At 38.1% G+C, this 18,243-nt stretch overlaps 3 protein-coding genes across 8 annotated transcripts; all 3 read left to right on the top strand.

Annotated features, from left to right (window-relative positions):
- Positions 1-1,204: 1,204 nt before the first annotated feature.
- LOC122334303 (neuronal acetylcholine receptor subunit alpha-4) lies at positions 1,205-8,351 on the top strand. The gene is made up of 6 exons (XM_043232095.1): positions 1,205-2,471; positions 3,380-3,522; positions 4,282-4,326; positions 4,404-4,513; positions 5,946-6,976; positions 8,011-8,351. Exons 1-6 carry the CDS (start codon positions 2,420-2,422, stop codon positions 8,160-8,162), a joined length of 1,533 nt encoding a protein of 510 aa, XP_043088030.1. The 5' UTR covers positions 1,205-2,419; the 3' UTR covers positions 8,163-8,351.
- A 233-nt stretch (positions 8,352-8,584) lies between these two features.
- arfrp1 (ADP-ribosylation factor related protein 1) lies at positions 8,585-11,858 on the top strand. Of its 5 annotated transcripts, none has more exons than XM_043232098.1 (7): positions 8,585-8,950; positions 9,227-9,314; positions 9,389-9,471; positions 9,547-9,628; positions 10,314-10,384; positions 10,467-10,567; positions 11,446-11,858. In XM_043232098.1, the coding sequence occupies exons 1-7, from the start codon at positions 8,858-8,860 to the stop codon at positions 11,531-11,533; spliced, it is 606 nt and encodes a 201-aa protein (XP_043088033.1). In that variant the 5' UTR covers positions 8,585-8,857; the 3' UTR covers positions 11,534-11,858. The 5 variants fall into 5 exon arrangements, with proteins under 5 accessions (XP_043088033.1, XP_043088031.1, XP_043088034.1 ...); XM_043232096.1 differs by having other exon boundaries at positions 10,242-10,384; XM_043232099.1 differs by lacking the exon at positions 10,467-10,567.
- Positions 11,859-12,004: 146 nt separating this feature from the next.
- stmn3 (stathmin-like 3) lies at positions 12,005-18,118 on the top strand. 2 transcript variants are annotated; one of them, XM_043232102.1, is made up of 7 exons: positions 12,005-12,298; positions 12,669-12,827; positions 13,213-13,276; positions 14,590-14,685; positions 14,788-14,966; positions 16,165-16,356; positions 17,036-18,118. In XM_043232102.1, the coding sequence occupies exons 2-7, from the start codon at positions 12,777-12,779 to the stop codon at positions 17,093-17,095; spliced, it is 642 nt and encodes a 213-aa protein (XP_043088037.1). In that variant the 5' UTR covers positions 12,005-12,298; positions 12,669-12,776; the 3' UTR covers positions 17,096-18,118. The 2 variants fall into 2 exon arrangements, with proteins under 2 accessions (XP_043088037.1, XP_043088036.1); XM_043232101.1 differs by having other exon boundaries at positions 12,005-12,827.
- The last annotated feature ends 125 nt before the right edge of the window (positions 18,119-18,243 follow it).

The following is an 18,243-nucleotide window of genomic DNA, read 5'->3' as shown; positions in this document are numbered from 1 at the left end:
TCAATTTATATCATAATTCTGAATTTGTCTCATAATTCTATTTTTAATTTATATCTCACAATCCACAGTTTATCTCATAATTGTGTTTCATTTATATCTCATATTTATAAGTTCATCTCGTAATTCTGTTCCATTTATATCTCATAATTCTATGTTTACTTTATATCTTATTATTCTGAATTGATCTCGTAATCCCACGTTTCACGTATATCTCATAATTCTATGTTTACTTTATATCTCATAATTGTACTTTTAATCTATATCTCATACTTCAGAGTTAGTTTCCTAATTCCATCTTTATGCCAAGATTTCCCCTTTTTCTCAGACAGAAACCTCGAAGTACAAGAAAGCTAGAATCTCATAAATCTTTGTTTCTGGAAAGTGTGATTTATACGTTATTTACCTTTTTATTGGTTATTTCCGTGGCTGAAATGTCCTTCTCTAGAAGAGTGCATGAATGCAGCAGAAGGAAAGTTGGTGATACATGTCTCTCGTCCTGCAAGCCTTAAGTTTCCTGTCTATGTGTGGCAAAAGACACTTATTACAGCTAACACACACACACACACACACACACACACACACACAATGGCTTCAGCTAACGTCATTTTATCATCGTGCCTATGTTTACTCGACAGTCTCGGATCTAATCCGCGGCCGTTGCTTTCCACAAATGATGAGCACTGTTGTCTTTTTATTTCCTTCACAAGAAAAGTAAACGCTTGCCGGCATGTTTTGAACCGCTGAATGCCGTATCTATATAGCTTTTGATTATTATGTAGCATATCCGTTGTGTAGTCGGTCAGATCCATGAGCTCATGGGCAAATGTACAATAAACTTTGTATATCAGAAAGTTCAGATGCTGCTGTCGTTCGTGTTCATCTAATCAAGAGCTCCAAACTGTTCCAATAAGTGCTTTTCACAATGCATATCATATCAGTAGTTGTTATATTATGTTGGTGATATACAGTAATATAGAAGTGCTGTCTAGTAGCTCATTACATCTAATTTGGATCTGATTCCAAAAATAGAGTACTTGTAATTAGATTACATTTTCGGTAGTTACTTTTGGATTACATGATTACACTATTTATATAATGACAGCAAATTATTAATAACATTTAATGCATTTTAGAATGTTTATAATAAAGTGGTTTTTGGGGGGGTTATAAATTGCACGATTTTATTCCATTGCGATAAATGAGTTATGGCAAAGTTATCCAAAAGTGTCGATTTTTAATATTTCCTCACTCTGTGAATCAGAAGATTATCTACGAAATAGAAAAAAAGCTCTATAGAAACGCTCGGAATATACATAGAAATGAAAAAGTGGAAATGTACAGGAAAAAACAAGTGTATTTTGGATGTTTTCTTAGTATGGAAGCAAAATCTCGACTCTGACCTGTGCATGAAAACACAATGCGTTCACTTGAAGAGTCTTTCCTTGAAAGAACCAAACTAACGACAGCACAGAAAGATTTCTGCGTCTCAGAAACCAGGTTATCCATGTCTTTTCTTGTTCATTTGCATTGCTTCTGCCTTTAAAACTGCCCTTAGATCTCATTTCATCCATTTGATTTGTGACAGGGCTAATACTAATTCTTCTATTTAAAAAAAATGAATCTGCTGGTCTTTAAAAAAAAACACAGAGCATGTGAACTTAAGTGACTCAAACCCTTTTAAAGCAATTATGCAAGGCATGCCGAAAGCAAAACGGGTCCAGTTTCACTTTTTTATTTCGTGCAATGCCAATTATTTTTGGTTTCTCCGAGTTTTTAGATAAGACCCGGTTCTACGTGCTCTGTTTGGATTTGCCAGTTGTCAAAGTCTCTTTTTCTCTGACCTGAGCGTGTTTTTCAGGGTTAATGTGAGTGAAAGTGAGCGTAATGGAAGCGGTCCATTAGCAGCCTCCTGAAGTGTAAATAAGCTCATAAATCTTGCACACACATGCACTTACACATGAATGCATGCATGAGGAACACGAGTGTGAAATATAACATCACATCTAGCACGACGTGATCGTGAGACGCTGATGAAGACGAACTGAATGCAGCCGGATGTCGCCGGAAGGGTCCGAAGGGCCACTGAATGGACGCTGAGTGTCCTTTATCTCCAGGGAACGCTGTCTAATGCGTGCTTTTCGGAGGCTTTCTTGCAGCCAAGACATTGCTTTTGAAGGAATGAGACGGTTCTGTCGCAGAAATGTGTTTTTCCTGAAATGCAGGCGAAATTAAAGCAGACGATCTGAGCATCTGAGCTCTTCACCAGGCATTTTCCTTCCTTTTGAAGCGGTTTGGATGGATTTCTGATCGTTCTGGGTATCGAGGGATAGAGAGAGACGAAAAGAAAGCGCATTTGGACGCTTTCAGGACAAAAAACTCAGAGTGAGAAACGGATCAAGGACTCTTGAGACGCTTGATCATGCCTCGCTGTCCTCATCTTTTGGCTCTTCTGCTGGTTTATTCTCCTCCAGGTAAAGGACTGCGTGCAACCAGGAACACACTCACGCTGAAAAATATCTTTAATGCATTTTATGGGAAAAAAATAAAAAAGAAAGGGGAAAAAATCTGGGTCATATTTCTTCCCATAATCCAGAAGAAGAAATGTAGAAATGTAGTATTTATTTATTCGCTGTAAAAATAGAAAAGAGAAAATTACCAGCAAAGTTTCATATTTATTTAAAAAACTTTAATACAGACAATTCCTTTGTGATTACGTGGTGTTTTATTGACTTTTGAATTAATTAATTTTTTCTTTCTTTCTTTTTTGAAGAAAATTAAGCCTTATTTAAGTTTTTAAGAAAAGGAACATAACGAGGTCATGAAATGTAAAGAAAATGTCCCAATGCAAAAAGAAAAGTGCATTGATCTAAAAAGCATTATTTATCATTTTATTTTAATATTTGTTGAGAATGATCAAATTGATTTACTATGCATTATAAAACAATAAATAGACTTTTATAGAATCCAAAGTGAGAATGGTTATTGGCAGTCAACTCAAATTAAAATCATAAAAATATTTACGGGATACTAAGTAAACTGAAACGGAATAATAAAAATAATATTTAATAAAATAATGTTTTTTTAAATTTAGTTTAACTTGATATACCACCTAAAACTAAAATAAAAATGGATCAAAACTGTACAGGCATATTATAAATAATAATAATAATAATAATAATAATAATAATAATAATAATAATAATAATAATGACAAAACACTAAAACTAAAAAAATAAAAAATTATATATATATATATATATATATATATATATATATAAATTAATTCCAAATATACTGTTCTGGTTGGATTATTGAATTGTTTTGTTAGTTTTTTGATGAGTCTTCTTCTGATTTATGTTATTAAATATGTTTGTTTCAGTGTGTCGTGGTGAAGCTCAGGCTGAAGAGCGTCTGCTGAGGTCTCTGCTCACAGGATACAGTAAAGTGTCCCGTCCGGTCCAGAACGTCACTCATGTGCTTTACGTCCGCTTCGGTCTGTCCATCGCTCAGCTCATTGATGTGGTAGAGAGAGCCGGCTCAAACATCACATCCTGTCCTGTCCTCCTTAAACACATTTGCAGTTAACTTGAATATATATATATATATATATATATATATATATATATATATATATATATATATATATATATATATATATATAAATAAAAACCCATATTTTAACCAGTGTCTACCTTATTTTGTAACATTACACACTTTTGAGAATAATTTGAGAATAATTCAAAAATTCCTTCGTGTTCACATGAGCATGGTGTTTACATTTTTTTTTAATAATGTTTTTAAGAAAAGAAAAACAAAATGTAGCTTTTTAAAGTAGATTTTTTTGTTTCATGCTTTATTTATTTGTGCAATTGTTTTTGTGTTTGTCTTTATGAATAATAACATGCATTTGTTTTTGAATTATTACAGGAAAATAGATTATTATATTATACATATATATACAAATATATACAAATATATTACATTATTAAGAGTTATTAGCGTTTAACTAAAACCATAAAAAGCCATATAAAACAAAAAAATAGTAATAATAAAATAAGCCCATTTTAAAAAGTGTTTCTTAAATATTTTGTTTCTGGTTTATTCTGCTGCTGTAAACGGCATAGCACTTTTTATATATATATATATATATATATATATATATATATATATATATATATATATTATATTTCACAGATCCATAACCAAACCTTTATGCTGTGTTCTAATGAAACGTGTTTGTGGTTGCATTAAACATCACGATTGTGCAATGTCCCTCACCAGGATGAGAAAAATCAAATGATGACCACGAATGTGTGGGTGAAACAAGTGAGTGTTTTCCGGCCGAACGCGACTCTGTGTCCTGACTCGTCCTGATCCCTGACAGCTCTGTCTCTCTCCGTCAGGAATGGCTGGATCACCGGCTCCGCTGGAGGCCTGCAGACTACGAGAACATCAGCTCGGTGCGGATACCAGCACAGTTCATCTGGAGGCCGGATATAGTGCTGTATAACAAGTAGGTGACCAAAGAAGCAATCTGTGCAGTGACTCGCTGAGCCCGCAGGGGGCGCCCGTCCTTTAAGGTTAGCTGTTTCATTAGCTTCTCTTCTCTTAAAGGGACTGAATCAGAGTAGAGCATCTTTTATCATTCATTCATTATGTTCTGTGTAAAAAAAAAAAAGATTCATGAGGTTTTGACTGAACTGGGACGTTGCTGAGTTATTAATTCTACTGTAACGTTTATAGTCAAAACTGCATTAGGGCGCAATAGAGTTAAAACCATGTGACTTCTCTTTTTTACGAAGAAACAAATGAACAGAACAGAGCAGAACAGAATAGAATAGAATAGAATTGTTTTCTGTGCAGTGAAAGCGAACGTGGACCAAAGCAGTCACTGTCACGTTCCCCGGACTTTGTTATTGTTTTCGTCTCGTGCCATGTGTTCCCTGTGCCCTGCCTTTCCTCCATGTTAATTGTATGATTGTCTGCAGCCGTGTCTCGTCAGTGTTGTCAATTACCTCGTGTATTTAAGTCCTGTGTTTTGAGTTCTGTTGGTCCGAGCGTCGAGGTCCTTACTTAATGTCTTTACCTGTGTTTATCCTGCCTGCCTGCCTGCCTGCCTGCCTGTTCGACCTGCCTGCCTGTCTGTATATCCTTTATTTTCCATTTTGGAATTAAACCCTTTTATTTTCATTTAATCTTGTTGTGTGCTCTCGTGCTTACCACACAACCGTGACAGAAACAAGCATAGACCCAAATAAATGTAAATAGCGACAAAACATGTTTTCTGAAACAAGTTATTTTTAAAAAAATTAAAAATTTTTGCCATGTTTGCCCAGTTCAAAGAACAAAATTCCTAATTAAAAAATATATAAACAATTTTGTATTGTTTTTATTTATATATATTTATATAAAAATATATTACATATTATTATGTGTGTGTACATTCTCATAAAAACAAAAATAAAATCTAATTTAAAATATTAACAAAAACAACTGCAGTATATTGATGATAAAAAAACGCTTTTATTTACTGAATATTTTAAAGCATGCATTTAATTTTTTTTAATTTCAGTTGATTTTATTTTCTTTATTCCATTTAATTTCTTTACTTTTTAAAGTTTAATATAGATATGAATGGAATTTTTTTAGAGAGATATTTACTGTGAAGACACCACCATTTACTTTTATTGTATTAAAAATGTGAGCATTCTCCAAAACATTGTGTTCTAAAAAGATTAGAACCTTTTTTGGTTCCACAGAGAACCATTCGGTCAAAGAAGCATCTCTCGATCTAAAGAGCCTTCTTTCGCCACAAAGAAGCTTTCGTGAAACGGAGAGTTAGCGGTTCTTTATGAAGCCGTTTAGCCAAAAAGGTTCCTCTACGGCAAAACGAAGCACCTTTATTTTTAAGAGTGACCTGGACTGAAGGTCTGATGCTTTCGCAGCGCTGACGGCGATTTCACCGTGACCCACCTGACCAAAGCTCACCTGTTCCACGACGGACGGGTGGCCTGGATCCCGCCGGCCATCTACAAGAGCTCCTGCAGCATCGACGTCACGTTCTTCCCCTTCGACCAGCAGAACTGCACCATGAAGTTCGGCTCCTGGACGTACGACCGCGGGAAGATCGACCTGATCCCCACGGCCTCCGGCGCGGACCGCACGGACTTCTGGGAGAGCGGCGAATGGGCCATCAGCAGCGCCTCGGCCACCTACAACCTGAAGAAATACGAGTGCTGCTCCGAAGTCTACGCCGACGTCACCTACTCCTTCGTGGTCCGGAGACTCCCGCTCTTCTACACCGTCAACCTCATCCTTCCCTGCCTGCTGCTCTCGTGTCTGACCGTCCTGGTCTTCTACCTGCCTTCGGACAGCGGGGAGAAGGTGACCATGTGCATCTCAGTGCTGCTGTCGCTCACCGTCTTCCTCTTGCTCATTACCGAAATCATCCCGTCCACGTCTCTGGTGATCCCTCTGCTCGGCGAGTACCTGCTCTTCACCATGATCTTCGTGACCCTGTCCATCGTCGTCACCGTGTTCGTGCTGAACGTGCATCACAGGTCCCCAGAAACCCATTGCATGCCCGAGTGGGTGCGCACGTTCTTCTTAGACGTCCTGCCGAGGTTCCTCTTCATCGAGAAGCCTCCTGCGCTGCGAAGAACGTCTCGGAGGAGGAAGAAGAGCAGCTCTGCTTCCCTTTGGGACGACGGAGAGAAGAAGGGACCGAAGGGTCATTTGGTGCACGCTGCCTTCGTGCGTTCGCCCGCTCCGAAGGCCCGCTCGCGCAGCGTGGAGATCAGTCCTGAGAGAGCGAGAACGCGCCAGAACGTGCGTCCAGCTCTGTCCGCTGCACAAACTACATCAACGGAGACCCTCCAGCGGCGCCGGAGGACACCCGTCTCATGCCGCGCGGCTGGCCATCGAAGGCGTCCTGGACATCGCCGAGCACCTGCGAGCCCAACACGCCGATTCCTCCGTACGCATGCTACACGGACACTCCACTGGGAATAGCCTCATTCTCCGACTCCCCCAGAGTTAATAAGTTGAGTTTTACCGCTTTGGAATCTATTGAGCCGATAGCACTTTTAGCATAGCTTAGCATAGATCATTGAATCCGATTAGACCGGTAGCATCGCGTTCGGAAATGAGCAGTTTCTATATTTTTCCTGTTAAAACTTTACTCTTCTATCATGTAGTAAGTAAATGAATTTTTTAATTTTCCAGGCAGGTATAATTACAATCTATGCTCTCATTCCGGCGTAATAATCAAGGAAGGCGCAGTGATGTCATGCAACTTATTACCTCTGGGTGAATTGGAGTCAACTATTTCCTTAAAGACACGTTTTGGGAATAGTAAGAAATATTTTTAAGTAAAGTAAGAAATATAAGAAATATTTATAGTTTAATAATACTTTAGTAATACATTTTTAATTATTGCATGAGAAAAAATAAATAATGACACACACACACACACACACAATTAATATAAATGTGTGTGTGTGTGTGTGTGTGTGTGTGTATGTATGCCTGTGTATATTTACATTATTTTCAAAAATAGAAAAATGTTAAAGATTATATATGATTAGTAATATTTATAATATTATAGAATATTTATTATATATTACATATTAAAATGATTTTGCATTATTATTATTATTATATTTATTCTATCATACATGTTAGGTATTAAAATATATTTTAAAAACATAAAATGTTGATCTATAATAAAAAAACATGTTTTAGTAATGTTTTTAATAATGCAATTTAATTATTACATGCTAAAAATTAATAAAAATAAAATAAGAAAAATGCATGCTTTTTATTGCATGGCAAAATATTGAATGAAATGGTGATATTAAATATTTATATATATATATATATATATATATATATATATATATATATATATATATATATATATATATATATATATATATGCATAAAATAAGAAAAATATCCATGTTTGGCATTTCTGACTCCATGCCCACAATGTGCTTTCTTTTATTTCAGGTGAGGCAGGAGTGGAAGTATGTGTCCATGGTCATCGACAGGCTCTTCCTATGGATGTTTATATTAGTGTGCATTCTGGGTATTGTAGGCCTCTTTCTCCCTCCGTGGTGGGCTGGAATGATCTGATGATCAATCTCATCATAAATAAATAAATCCACAAAATAATGAATAATGAATAGCCTATCGTGATGTTTATAATATGTAAATATAATTTAATATACAAATTAAAGAATAAAAAGAAATATAATGTTCTCCAAATTTTAAATAGTTCACTTGTTGATGCTGTTGTCCTGTTTTTCTGTTGTTAATATTGTGTTAATATATCCTAATTATTGTTATTAATTATTATGTGATGGTTGGAAATAAAAAGTGCATATTTATGTTAATCACTGCAACATGTGTGTGTGTGTGTGTGTGTGTGTGTGTGTGTTAGTGAGTTACCTAAATAAAAAAATAAAAAAATAATTAAAATCAAAAGAAATAAAAAAAAAAATTATGCTTAAAAATAATTAGCGCGGTAGTAAACTTGTATGACGTAGTAAACAGATGATGAACTACATTTCCCACAATGCACCAAAACCGCCAACAACTTCCCAGGAAGTGTTTATCACTGACTGCTGCCAACATGGATTTAACAAACCAGCAAACCAGAGTCTCGTGAATTACATCTCATTCGCTGACCTCTCTGTAGTTTCTTTTACAGACGTGCTTTGAATCGTAATTTCCCAAACAGTTCATGGCCGTTTTCGTTGTTCAGTGAGCGTTGAGGCTAAGCTAAGCTAAGCTAAGCTAACTGTACACAGTGTTGTGTTTGTGATATGAGTCGGTCAGCAGCCTGTTATTGAGGATGTACACTTTATTATCGGGTCTCTATAAATATATGTTTCAAAAAGACGAGTACTGCATCTTGATCCTCGGTCTGGACAATGCGGGAAAAACGGTAAGACTAGTTAATGCAGAATTAGTTAACGCCTCCTGCACTTTTACTATACTAGTAGTAGTTAAGCTAGTGATAAAAGTGTTCGATAAAACGAGCTAGTAACGTTTTGGTGTTTATGATGCACAGTAATCCTGCCTAGAAGGCTGCTCACTAGAATTTAGGCTGCAATGCTCACTAGTTAGGTAGCACACTAAGTTTCTAGGTGCTACATTAAATGTGATGCCTGAAGAGAGGTTTTGATGTTGACAGCTCACTTATTTTTGTTGAATACTGTAGACGTTTCTGGAGCAAACCAAAACAAAATTCAGCAAAAACTACAAGGGCATGAACCTCTCGAAGATCACCACCACAGTCGGCCTCAACAGTGAGTGAAGCATGCTGGGAAGGACCGATCGGCGTGAGCAGCGGCTGAATTAATTCATCTCGCTTCTGTTTCAGTCGGCACCATCGATGTGGGAAAAGCCCGTCTGATGTTCTGGGATCTCGGAGGACAAGAAGAGCTGCAGTCTTTGTGGGACAAGGTGACGCGTCCGTCTGCGTTCAGTTCATCGCAAGTAAAGTGAACGGTCACTGAATCTGTTTTTAACGTGTTTCAGTACTACGCAGAGTCCCATGGAGTCATCTACGTCATCGACTCCACCGACGAGGAGCGCCTGGGCGAGTCCAAGAACGCTTTCGGTGAGTTTGAATCAATCGGGAACAATATAAACACTGTTATAATATACACAAACACAGTCAAAGGCCTAAAGCCAGGCGCTCCTGTTTAATCAGACTGCATTATGTTATATAGTATTGCATTGGATTGTGTTGCATCGTTATGCATAATTATCTAAAATGTAATAGGCCTATTGTTCTACAGGTTTAAAAATGTATAGTTTTCCCTTCCACAAACAAAGGCCTTAATTTGTGTGGCATAAAATAAAATCAGTGGGTCATTTTCTAACCTTCAGTTAAGTGGAATATCCAGATGTTTGCTTTCTGTAAATCCCAAACTCGCAAACGTCGTTTTTTAAATCAGTTTCACAGAAAGCAAGGAAACTTATTGCAAGATAATTCTGCTTCTCAAGTAGGCGCGTTTTGATTTGCAACAAAAAACAAAAATGCTGATAAAGAGCCATCACTTTTTTCCAATATTTCCATATTTCAGTCTTCGTAAGCAGATCTCTATTTTTTTGCAATAAATTCAAACCGTCTTGAGATCTTGAGCGCTGCTAACTAGTCGTTTAAAGGTTACCGAAGCACCGAGTTTGCTCTAAATCATTCTTTAAACGTACGTTGCTCGCTCTTAAAGTCATCTTCAGAGACCTCACGGTGAACGAAACACCAGTCGGACGATCAGGCTTTATCTCTGTCTTTCGTACAGAGAAGATGATCAGCAGTGAAGTTCTGGAAGGAGTTCCTCTTCTTGTGCTGGCCAACAAGCAGGACGTTGAGGTACGCTCTCGTTGTTCCGGGATACCCTGTAGGTGGCGCTGTGGAGTTGTAACAATTGCGCTGCTTGTCTTGTGTTGGTCAGAACTGTCTGTCTGTGCCCGACATTAAGACGGCTTTCAGCGACTGCGCTCCCAAGATCGGTAAAAGAGACTGTCTGGTGCAGCCCTGCAGTGCTTTATCAGGGTACGTGTGCCTCGCTTCACTCATTCATTATTCAGTGTTCTGTGTGGAAGTGGAAAGAAACCCTGCTGCGCTCGGGCACTCCACGAAAACATGATGGGGAAGTTATGACCGAACAACAAAACCTTGGTGATTTACGTCGTATATTTGGTAGCGCTCTGCTTTGGTGCTTCCTGAAGCGATTCGTAATGCATTAAATCATTTCATTAATAGCGTTTAAATGGAACGGTTTTATGCATTATGTACTTTCTAAAGGTGTATTTATTTTATAATGCATTCACAAGTTTATACGCTGCATTATAATGCTCATTAATAGACATAATTAATGCATTTAAGCTACTCGTATACTGCGTTATACATAAAGGTTTCAAGTAAGGTGTTACCGATCGCTGATCGTTTGTTTTCAGTGTAAAATGAATGGTGAATATCGCAGCCATTTGAAAGCATTTTTACAATTCCAGTTTTGGGCTAACCATTTCTATCCAAATATTAACTGATTAATAATCAGAAATGTTTCTCAAGCAGTGAATCGGTGTATTATTCTGATTTCTGAAGGATCGCGTGACGCTGAAGACTGGAGTAACGATGCTGAAAATTCAGCTGCGCTTCACAGAAATAAATTACATTTCCACAGATATTTACATGGAATTTAAAACAGCTGTTTTCTATTAATATTTCACCATTTTTACAGTGTTTTTTGATCAAATAAATGCAGTATATGTTAGAAGAAGACGCTTATTTAAAATTTTAAACAGCGCGTGCATCTTGGTGAACGTTGCTGTTTATTTTGTTTTGCTTAATGCATAATGATTCAAATAATTGAACTTATTAGGTAATGCACGTTAAACATGGAGTGTGTTTTCTGCGGTTGTGTTTTTCAGGCAGGGTGTGAACGACGGCATCGAATGGATGGTCAAATGTGTGATCCGGAACATTCACCGCCCGCCCAGACAGAAAGACATCACATAGAGCGCTCTGTGTGTGTGTGTGTGTGTGTGTGTGTAGTGTTTTCTGTAAACTCAAAGAGTGTGTGCAGTCGTCATAGCACATGTAAGTTATGACATTTGGGTGATCCTCATCTCGCCTGTGACGCTGCAGACATTGTAGATATTCTTTACTGACACTAGTTTTGTTTTCCGATGAGTTTTTATGTTCTCTGCTAAAAATCACCTTCGTTTCTAAACGGAACGCAGATGGCATTTCACGAGGAGCTGTTTCTAAGACCCAAACGAATCAAACGCCGGTTTCTAATCACTCACTGATTCTATAATAAAGAGCAGAGATGGAAAAGAAAGCCTTCGTGCCTCGGTTTGATTTGCACAAAAGATGTTTCCCCAACAGGAAGTGCCTTATTCTGTCAGGACGGGGTTGTATTGATTTACCTTTTCCTGAGCTGAATGCATTTTGCATGAAGGCAGCAGTGAATCAATACGGGCTGCTCATGTAATGAATGTTATTACAGCGGCGAGCATCACATCTGTGACCTCAGACCTTTCGTGTGTGTGTGTGTGTGTGAAAGAGTTAATATAATGATGAACGCGTCTCCTCTGAACGCACTTCTTTAGGACCAAACATTTCCAGTTTGGAGACGCAGATGTCACACGTGTTCAATCAGCTGATGGTGATGTTTAAGGCAGACTTCGCCAGTGTCGATGTTGATCTGCGCTGCCTGGTGCAGTCGTTTTAGGACGAGCCGCTCTTCGCACGCAAGGCTTCAGCAGAAGCATGAATTGTGTATGAAGACTTACGTAATAGTGCATCAGTGGATCTGGGATGGAGCTTGAATATTAGCTCTGGCACTTCGGGTTACTCTGCAAAAAAAACGGCTTGTGCAGTGTCTTAAATGTTAAATAATAAAATTCAAGCAAACTTTGTAATTCAAATAAAAAAACAAAAACAAGTGCCAGATAAAAACATCACAGACGGGCATCTTTTTGTTTATTTTTTGCCATATTTAATTTTTTTTTGTTAACTGTCAAACATTAGCCTTTCACTAAAGACCGCCTCGTAAGCGACTGCATTGCAACATGCAAAAAAAAATTCATATCGGGATGGTTATTTGTTGCGTGTGAAAACGTTCTGCTTTTCTTCCATCTTAATTTAGTCTTGATCCGTAACGTTGCTCCCAGCGCGGCGCTCTGATGTATGGAGGAGTCAATTTCAGATCAATAGCTGACTGGAAAAGCGATCAAATGTCGTACAACTTTACCCAATGCATCTTTTGTCTCGTCAATGGTGCATTGATTTCTTCGACCGAACCAATGTACGGTACTCTTTTTAAATATATTTACCAGATACAGCGGTCAGTGCATTAGATTAGAAAATACCACATAAAAAAAAAGCTAACAAATGCTGCAAGAACTTTTCTCGACCCAAATGACTTGGTTATTCGTAGTGTTATGCTTCGATATATGCATAACTTGTTCTAAGGTGTATGTGAGCAGTAAAAATAGCTCTTGTTTCCAAGACAACGGCACAATAGTACTTTATTATTCTTCTTTTTTTCCTCCAATCATCACTTGTTCTGCCCCCAAATTGCCATTTCTCTCTGCATCTCCATCTCCACCTTCACCTCCTCCCTCCTCCTCCTCCCATCCATCATTCCTCCCCTGATAACACCGACCGCTGGCTGTGCGTCACTCCTTCAGTGCTTCTCTCCGCTCAGCATCCATCCCTCGTCCTCCGGCAGCACCATGGACAGCACAGTTTCAGGTAAGACCCAGAATAACCTCCGTCTTTAGAAACGAAGCTGAGAAACTAGGGAGACTTACTGCATGACCTGCGGCGGAATCACGTCGTTTAGCGTGACTTTGGCGCTGGTGAACACGTCCTTTGTCGAGCATGCACGCTCCACGCTATCTAAGGGACGATAATGGCATTAATGAATGGATCCTTTTAATTCGGGGAGTTTCTGTGCGAACAAGACTGTTATTGTGCGTTGGAGTGTGCCGATGCTCAACGCTGCAGATGTTGGGCTATAAAAAAAAACACAGGTTCATTTGGAGGGTAGCAGTGCTGCAAAATGTGGCGCAATATTGTTGAAGAGAGTGTCTGGATCACACTCAAACACACGCAGCCCGGAATCGGTCGTCCGCTGTAGACTGATTGACTTTTGAGATGCAATATGAGGTGATCAGATGCGTTTGCATCTAAAATAATCTATAAATAACAGCAGTAAGTTGCGCGTGTTATACTGTGTGCTTTGCTCTAGACAAAGCAGGTTTTGAGTTATCTGCCATCTCAGCTTTCTTGCAAAGTCACCTTTCTGTTGAGCTCATGGGTAATAAAGAAATGTGCACCACCATTGGCTCGTGTAATAAACACTAACACCAAGTCTGTCCCTCGCATGCATCTTCCTGAGGGGCGGTTTGATGTTGTGATCAGATCTGGTTGACATGTCTTGTGCTGTGTTACCTGGATCAATAATACATGAATCAGGTTTTGGGTGGGGTTTGATGCCGAATGCAGCCCAGCAACATGCTTGCATTCATGCATCCCTTATAAAGTATATTTCATGAAGCAGTGGGAAACAATATTGCTGTAATACAGACTCTCCCTTCCTATTTACCAATAGCAGCCCATTTCACGTTACTGTCATTTTTTTTAAAACATGTTTTCGACAGAAATCTTAAAGCGTCTACTGATCTTTTCACATGGTTTCTTTTATAAAAATAAGTGGTATCAGCTGCCAAGCTCTGTTATTTTTATACCATTTTACAAAAACAATGGGATCGAACGGCAAAAAAGAGCACAATTCTTCTTCCGTTTTCCTGTGCAAATGTCTAAAAGATATTAAAGTCCTGATTAATTTACTTGGAAAAACAAATAATATTCTACGACACTCCAAAATGTTCACTTATGCTAAGTGATAACTGTTGTCTAAAACAATAGTACGTCGTGGATCAAAGGTGTCCACACTTTACCCATTGGCTGTGAAGATCTGGTTTGTTTGCTGCTTGCACGTTCACAATAAATCAGTGATTTATTGTCAAGTTTACTGTATTCAGACTAAATTTGTCTTGCAGCCTACTCTGAGAAGCTGAGAGAGATGTCGGTGTTATCTCTCCTCTGCTCCTGCTTGTATTCCCAGCCGCATCCCAACACCTTCGGTCAGTTTGAAGGTAGGAGCTTCACGGATTGAAGGTCTTACTACCAGAATATTTCGTCACGTTACGTTCACGTCGCGTTACAAATTTATTGTCCCCCACATCATCGCTCAATAGACATGGAGGTGAAGTCGCTGAATAAGCGAGCTTCCGGCCAGGCTTTTGAGGTCATCTTGAAGAGTCCGACTGAGCCGTCTCCGGAGAGACCCCAGACTCTGGCGCTGCCGCCCCAGAAGAAGGAGCCCTCTCTGGGGGAACTACAGAGGAGGCTGGAGGCCGCCGAGGAGAGGCGGAGGGTAAGATGATGACGCCATTAAATATTGCTTTATTATTTCATATGCCGAGCACCAGTTTCACCATGTTTTTTGGACTGTTCCTTCTATTTCTAGCTAACAGGAGGTTTCTTGAGCGATGCATCCAGCTGACTTGAATAACATTTAATTATTCAGAGTATTGAGAAGCATTCATGAAAAACACAAGCACATGAGTATTTGAGAATCTTAACTAGTGCTGTGAAACGATTGATCATAATTTGTATTTGCATGTTAAAAAAAAAAAAAAAAAAAAAAAAAATATATATATATATATATATATATATATAAAATGAAAATATTTTTTATATATATATATATTAGTACACAAACACTTTTGGATCATAGCACTAATCTTGACACTAAAAATAAAGATTATTTGGTAACTTTACAATAAGCTATCATTTGTTAACATTAGTTATTGACTAACATGAACAAACAATGAACACTATATTTATAATATTCATCTTTGTTAACGTTAGTTCAAACAAATACAATCATTCATTGTGGATGAACTGTTTATGACATTATTTTGTTAATGTTAGCTAACAGTGCATGAACTAATGTTAATAAACACAACTTGTGATTTTAATAATGCATCCATAAATGCAAAAATTAGCATTAACTAAGATTAACACACGCTGTAGAAGCATTGTTCCTTAGTTCATGTTAATTAATGTTGTTAACTAATGAACCTTGTTGTAAAGTGTTACCGATTATTTATTGGCATTGATGGTTCCTTAAAGATCCTTTATGTTCCACATAGCCTTTCCATCATGCAAAACTTTTAGATTGTTAAAATGTTCTGCTCTCTAAGAAATAAATGGTTCTTTGAGAATCCAAACGTTAAAAGAAGAGTTATTTTTAAAAGCGTAAAACCATTTCACTGCACTAAAGTTTCTTAATAGTGGAAGAAGGTTCTTTGGAGTATTAGATAATGTCCTTTAAATTAAGAGAGAATGGTTCTTTTAGAAATGGTGGTCCTATGAAACCTTTATTTCCAAAAGATTTCACCATGTAGCATGTAGATACCATAGGATATGAATACGGTAATCGGTTAATACCATGGTATTACAGTCCTCTTAGTGTATGCCTGTGGCTGTTTTATTGAAATTTTCAATTCAACTTTTTAAATGTCAGAGAAGTTCTCGCATTTAATAGCTTTCCGCGCCTCTTCCTGTAGTCTCAGGAGAAGCAGGTGCTGAAGCAGCTGGCGGAGAAACGCGAGCGCGAGAAGGAGGTGCTCACCAAGGCCCAGGAGGTCAACAACAACTACAGCAAGATGACAGAGGAGAAACTCCACCACAAGATGGAGCTGATCCAAGAAAACCGCATGGCCCGTCTCAATGCTCTCAAACAGCGCCTGAGAGAGAAGGTGAGTCCGACTGACTCATCAATTTCTGTTATTCTTTAGAAAAAGTAAGTATATGCTCTGGAGGGTCAACCTATCTCTCAGCCTCTACTGTTCCATTAATAAACCCTCTTTAAAACGTTTGTTGAGGTGTCCTCAGTTCCTTTAGATCTGAATCTATTTTACACGTATGCACTTGACACACTTTAATCTAAATATACACTGCATATAAGTCATATATTTTTTTCGAGGTCACACTTTATTTTACAGTGTCCTTGTAATAACACGCAAATAACCTCAAGCCAATCCCTAGTCCGAAACCTAACCATATTATAGCGAGTACATGTATTTAATTAATATTACTCAGTACTTATCACATAATTACGCTGTGACAAGAACATCTTAAAATAACACTTATCAGTGCATGCAATATCTGTCAATCAAACCAACAGAAATGATCCAAAATGACCACTTTTTGTGATCCAATAGCTAAAACTAGTCGAAATTTCCAAAAGTAAAATGGGCTGTGAATAATGGTTTTTTTTTTTGTTTGCCGAATGAAGAAATACAGGCTTTTATCTTTCCACAGTTCCTGTTGTTCTTTATCGGCAGTGAAAAAGAGAACTGCTTCTTTTTCCTTCCTGGTTGCTACAAAGCAGTTCATATTTATCTTTTATTACGCTGTCTCTCTTTTCTTTGTCAGGAACTTCATGCTGAAGAAGTCCGTAAGAACAAGGAACTTCACACTGATCTCTCCGGCTAAAGGCACTGTTTGTCGCCAGAGCTGTGAGACGTCCAGTCACGGCTGCATTGGGAGAATATCTCATTCTCTGGCCACACTGTCTTACCAGGTCATATCAGACTCACCTTATCAGTTTTCCTTATCAATAAACGCCTGAGCATATAACCGCATTCCACATACACGACATGGACAGAAGTATGTGTGCATCCAGACAGAAGCATGGGCATTAATAGGCAGTCTGTTCTTTATAAAAGCTCTAGATCTTCTTGGAGCCATTATTCCAGTTCATCCCAAATGATATTCAGATCGTTCACATTTCTTGATGGACCTTGACTTGTGTGGTGTTCCTGGATCAGCAACATCTATTGATCCTAGAACAAGACGTCTTATTAGTCTTATCTATATCCCTGAAACCAACATTTGTCATAAATTGTGGCTAAAATCAAAAGCAAGTTGATAACCTTGCTCAAGCGGTCACCTGCTTTGTCACGCTGAAACAATCTCCGCAATGTTACTGTATGGAGCAGCATTAAGATTTAGAGTTACTTGACTAGCCAAAATTGTAAAGAGGTGTTCACATACTTTTGACCATAAAGTTTATCTGCCTGCTGACAAAAACAACTTGGACCAGTTTAAAGACTTGTTTTTAGATTGGCATTAGTGCTATGTTACATGCCACAAGCTGATTAAGAGGGTTGCTGTTGCCCATAGTCCAGCTAGAAAAGTGGCTGAACTAAAACCAGCGTGAAACATAGCACATTTGTAACCAGCACTGGCACAGTCTGGTCATTTAGTCTGGTCTAGGTTGCTATTTTGCAGGGTTTAATCTCACAAAAACAAAAACCATGGCTGTTTCCACATTTCCACTGCACTTTATTGGATATGATTCATTCACGTTGGTAGTTTAGATACATTTCAAGGGTCACTGACTCAGATTTGTGGGTTTGTTTTTCAGTGACCCGAAAGAGAAATGTCTAAGCTATATGCTGCTAACTGATTACTGTAAACCATTTAAAATAAGATTAAAGCATAACAAATTCGTAAGAAGGTGTCTCTGTAATTTTTTGCGACTGAGGGAAACTAAATATGCGTCCAATATGTTATGTTGGCAACAGATCAGGATTTCTTGCATGTTTTTTGAGTTTCTGATTATGTATATGGAAACTACT

Source organism: Puntigrus tetrazona, unplaced genomic scaffold (assembly GCF_018831695.1).
Source record: "Puntigrus tetrazona isolate hp1 unplaced genomic scaffold, ASM1883169v1 S000000513, whole genome shotgun sequence".
Taxonomy (NCBI): Eukaryota; Metazoa; Chordata; class Actinopteri; order Cypriniformes; family Cyprinidae; genus Puntigrus; species Puntigrus tetrazona.
Note: the sequence above shows the minus strand (reverse complement) of the source record. Positions and strands in the feature narration are given on the sequence as shown.

What these genes read in the sequence shown, in the direction of transcription:
- LOC122334303 (XM_043232095.1), top strand. Translation starts at nt 2,420, where the DNA reads ATGCCTCGCTGTCCTCATCTTTTGGCTCTTCTGCTGGTTTATTCTCCT. An exon ending in TCGCTCAGCTCATTGATGTG is followed by an intron (nt 3,523 to 4,281) that starts GTAGAGAGAGCC and finishes GTCCCTCACCAG; the next exon opens with GATGAGAAAAATCAAATGAT. An exon ending in CGAATGTGTGGGTGAAACAA is followed by an intron (nt 4,327 to 4,403) that starts GTGAGTGTTTTC and finishes TCTCTCCGTCAG; the next exon opens with GAATGGCTGGATCACCGGCT.
- stmn3 (XM_043232102.1), top strand. Translation starts at nt 12,777, where the DNA reads ATGCATCTTTTGTCTCGTCAATGGTGCATTGATTTCTTCGACCGAACC. An exon ending in ATTTCTTCGACCGAACCAAT is followed by an intron (nt 12,828 to 13,212) that starts GTACGGTACTCT and finishes TCACTCCTTCAG; the next exon opens with TGCTTCTCTCCGCTCAGCAT. An exon ending in CATGGACAGCACAGTTTCAG is followed by an intron (nt 13,277 to 14,589) that starts GTAAGACCCAGA and finishes TTTGTCTTGCAG; the next exon opens with CCTACTCTGAGAAGCTGAGA.
- arfrp1 (XM_043232096.1), top strand. Translation starts at nt 8,858, where the DNA reads ATGTACACTTTATTATCGGGTCTCTATAAATATATGTTTCAAAAAGAC. An exon ending in CGAGTCCAAGAACGCTTTCG is followed by an intron (nt 9,629 to 10,241) that starts GTGAGTTTGAAT and finishes TCGCTCTTAAAG; the next exon opens with TCATCTTCAGAGACCTCACG. An exon ending in CCAACAAGCAGGACGTTGAG is followed by an intron (nt 10,385 to 10,466) that starts GTACGCTCTCGT and finishes TGTGTTGGTCAG; the next exon opens with AACTGTCTGTCTGTGCCCGA.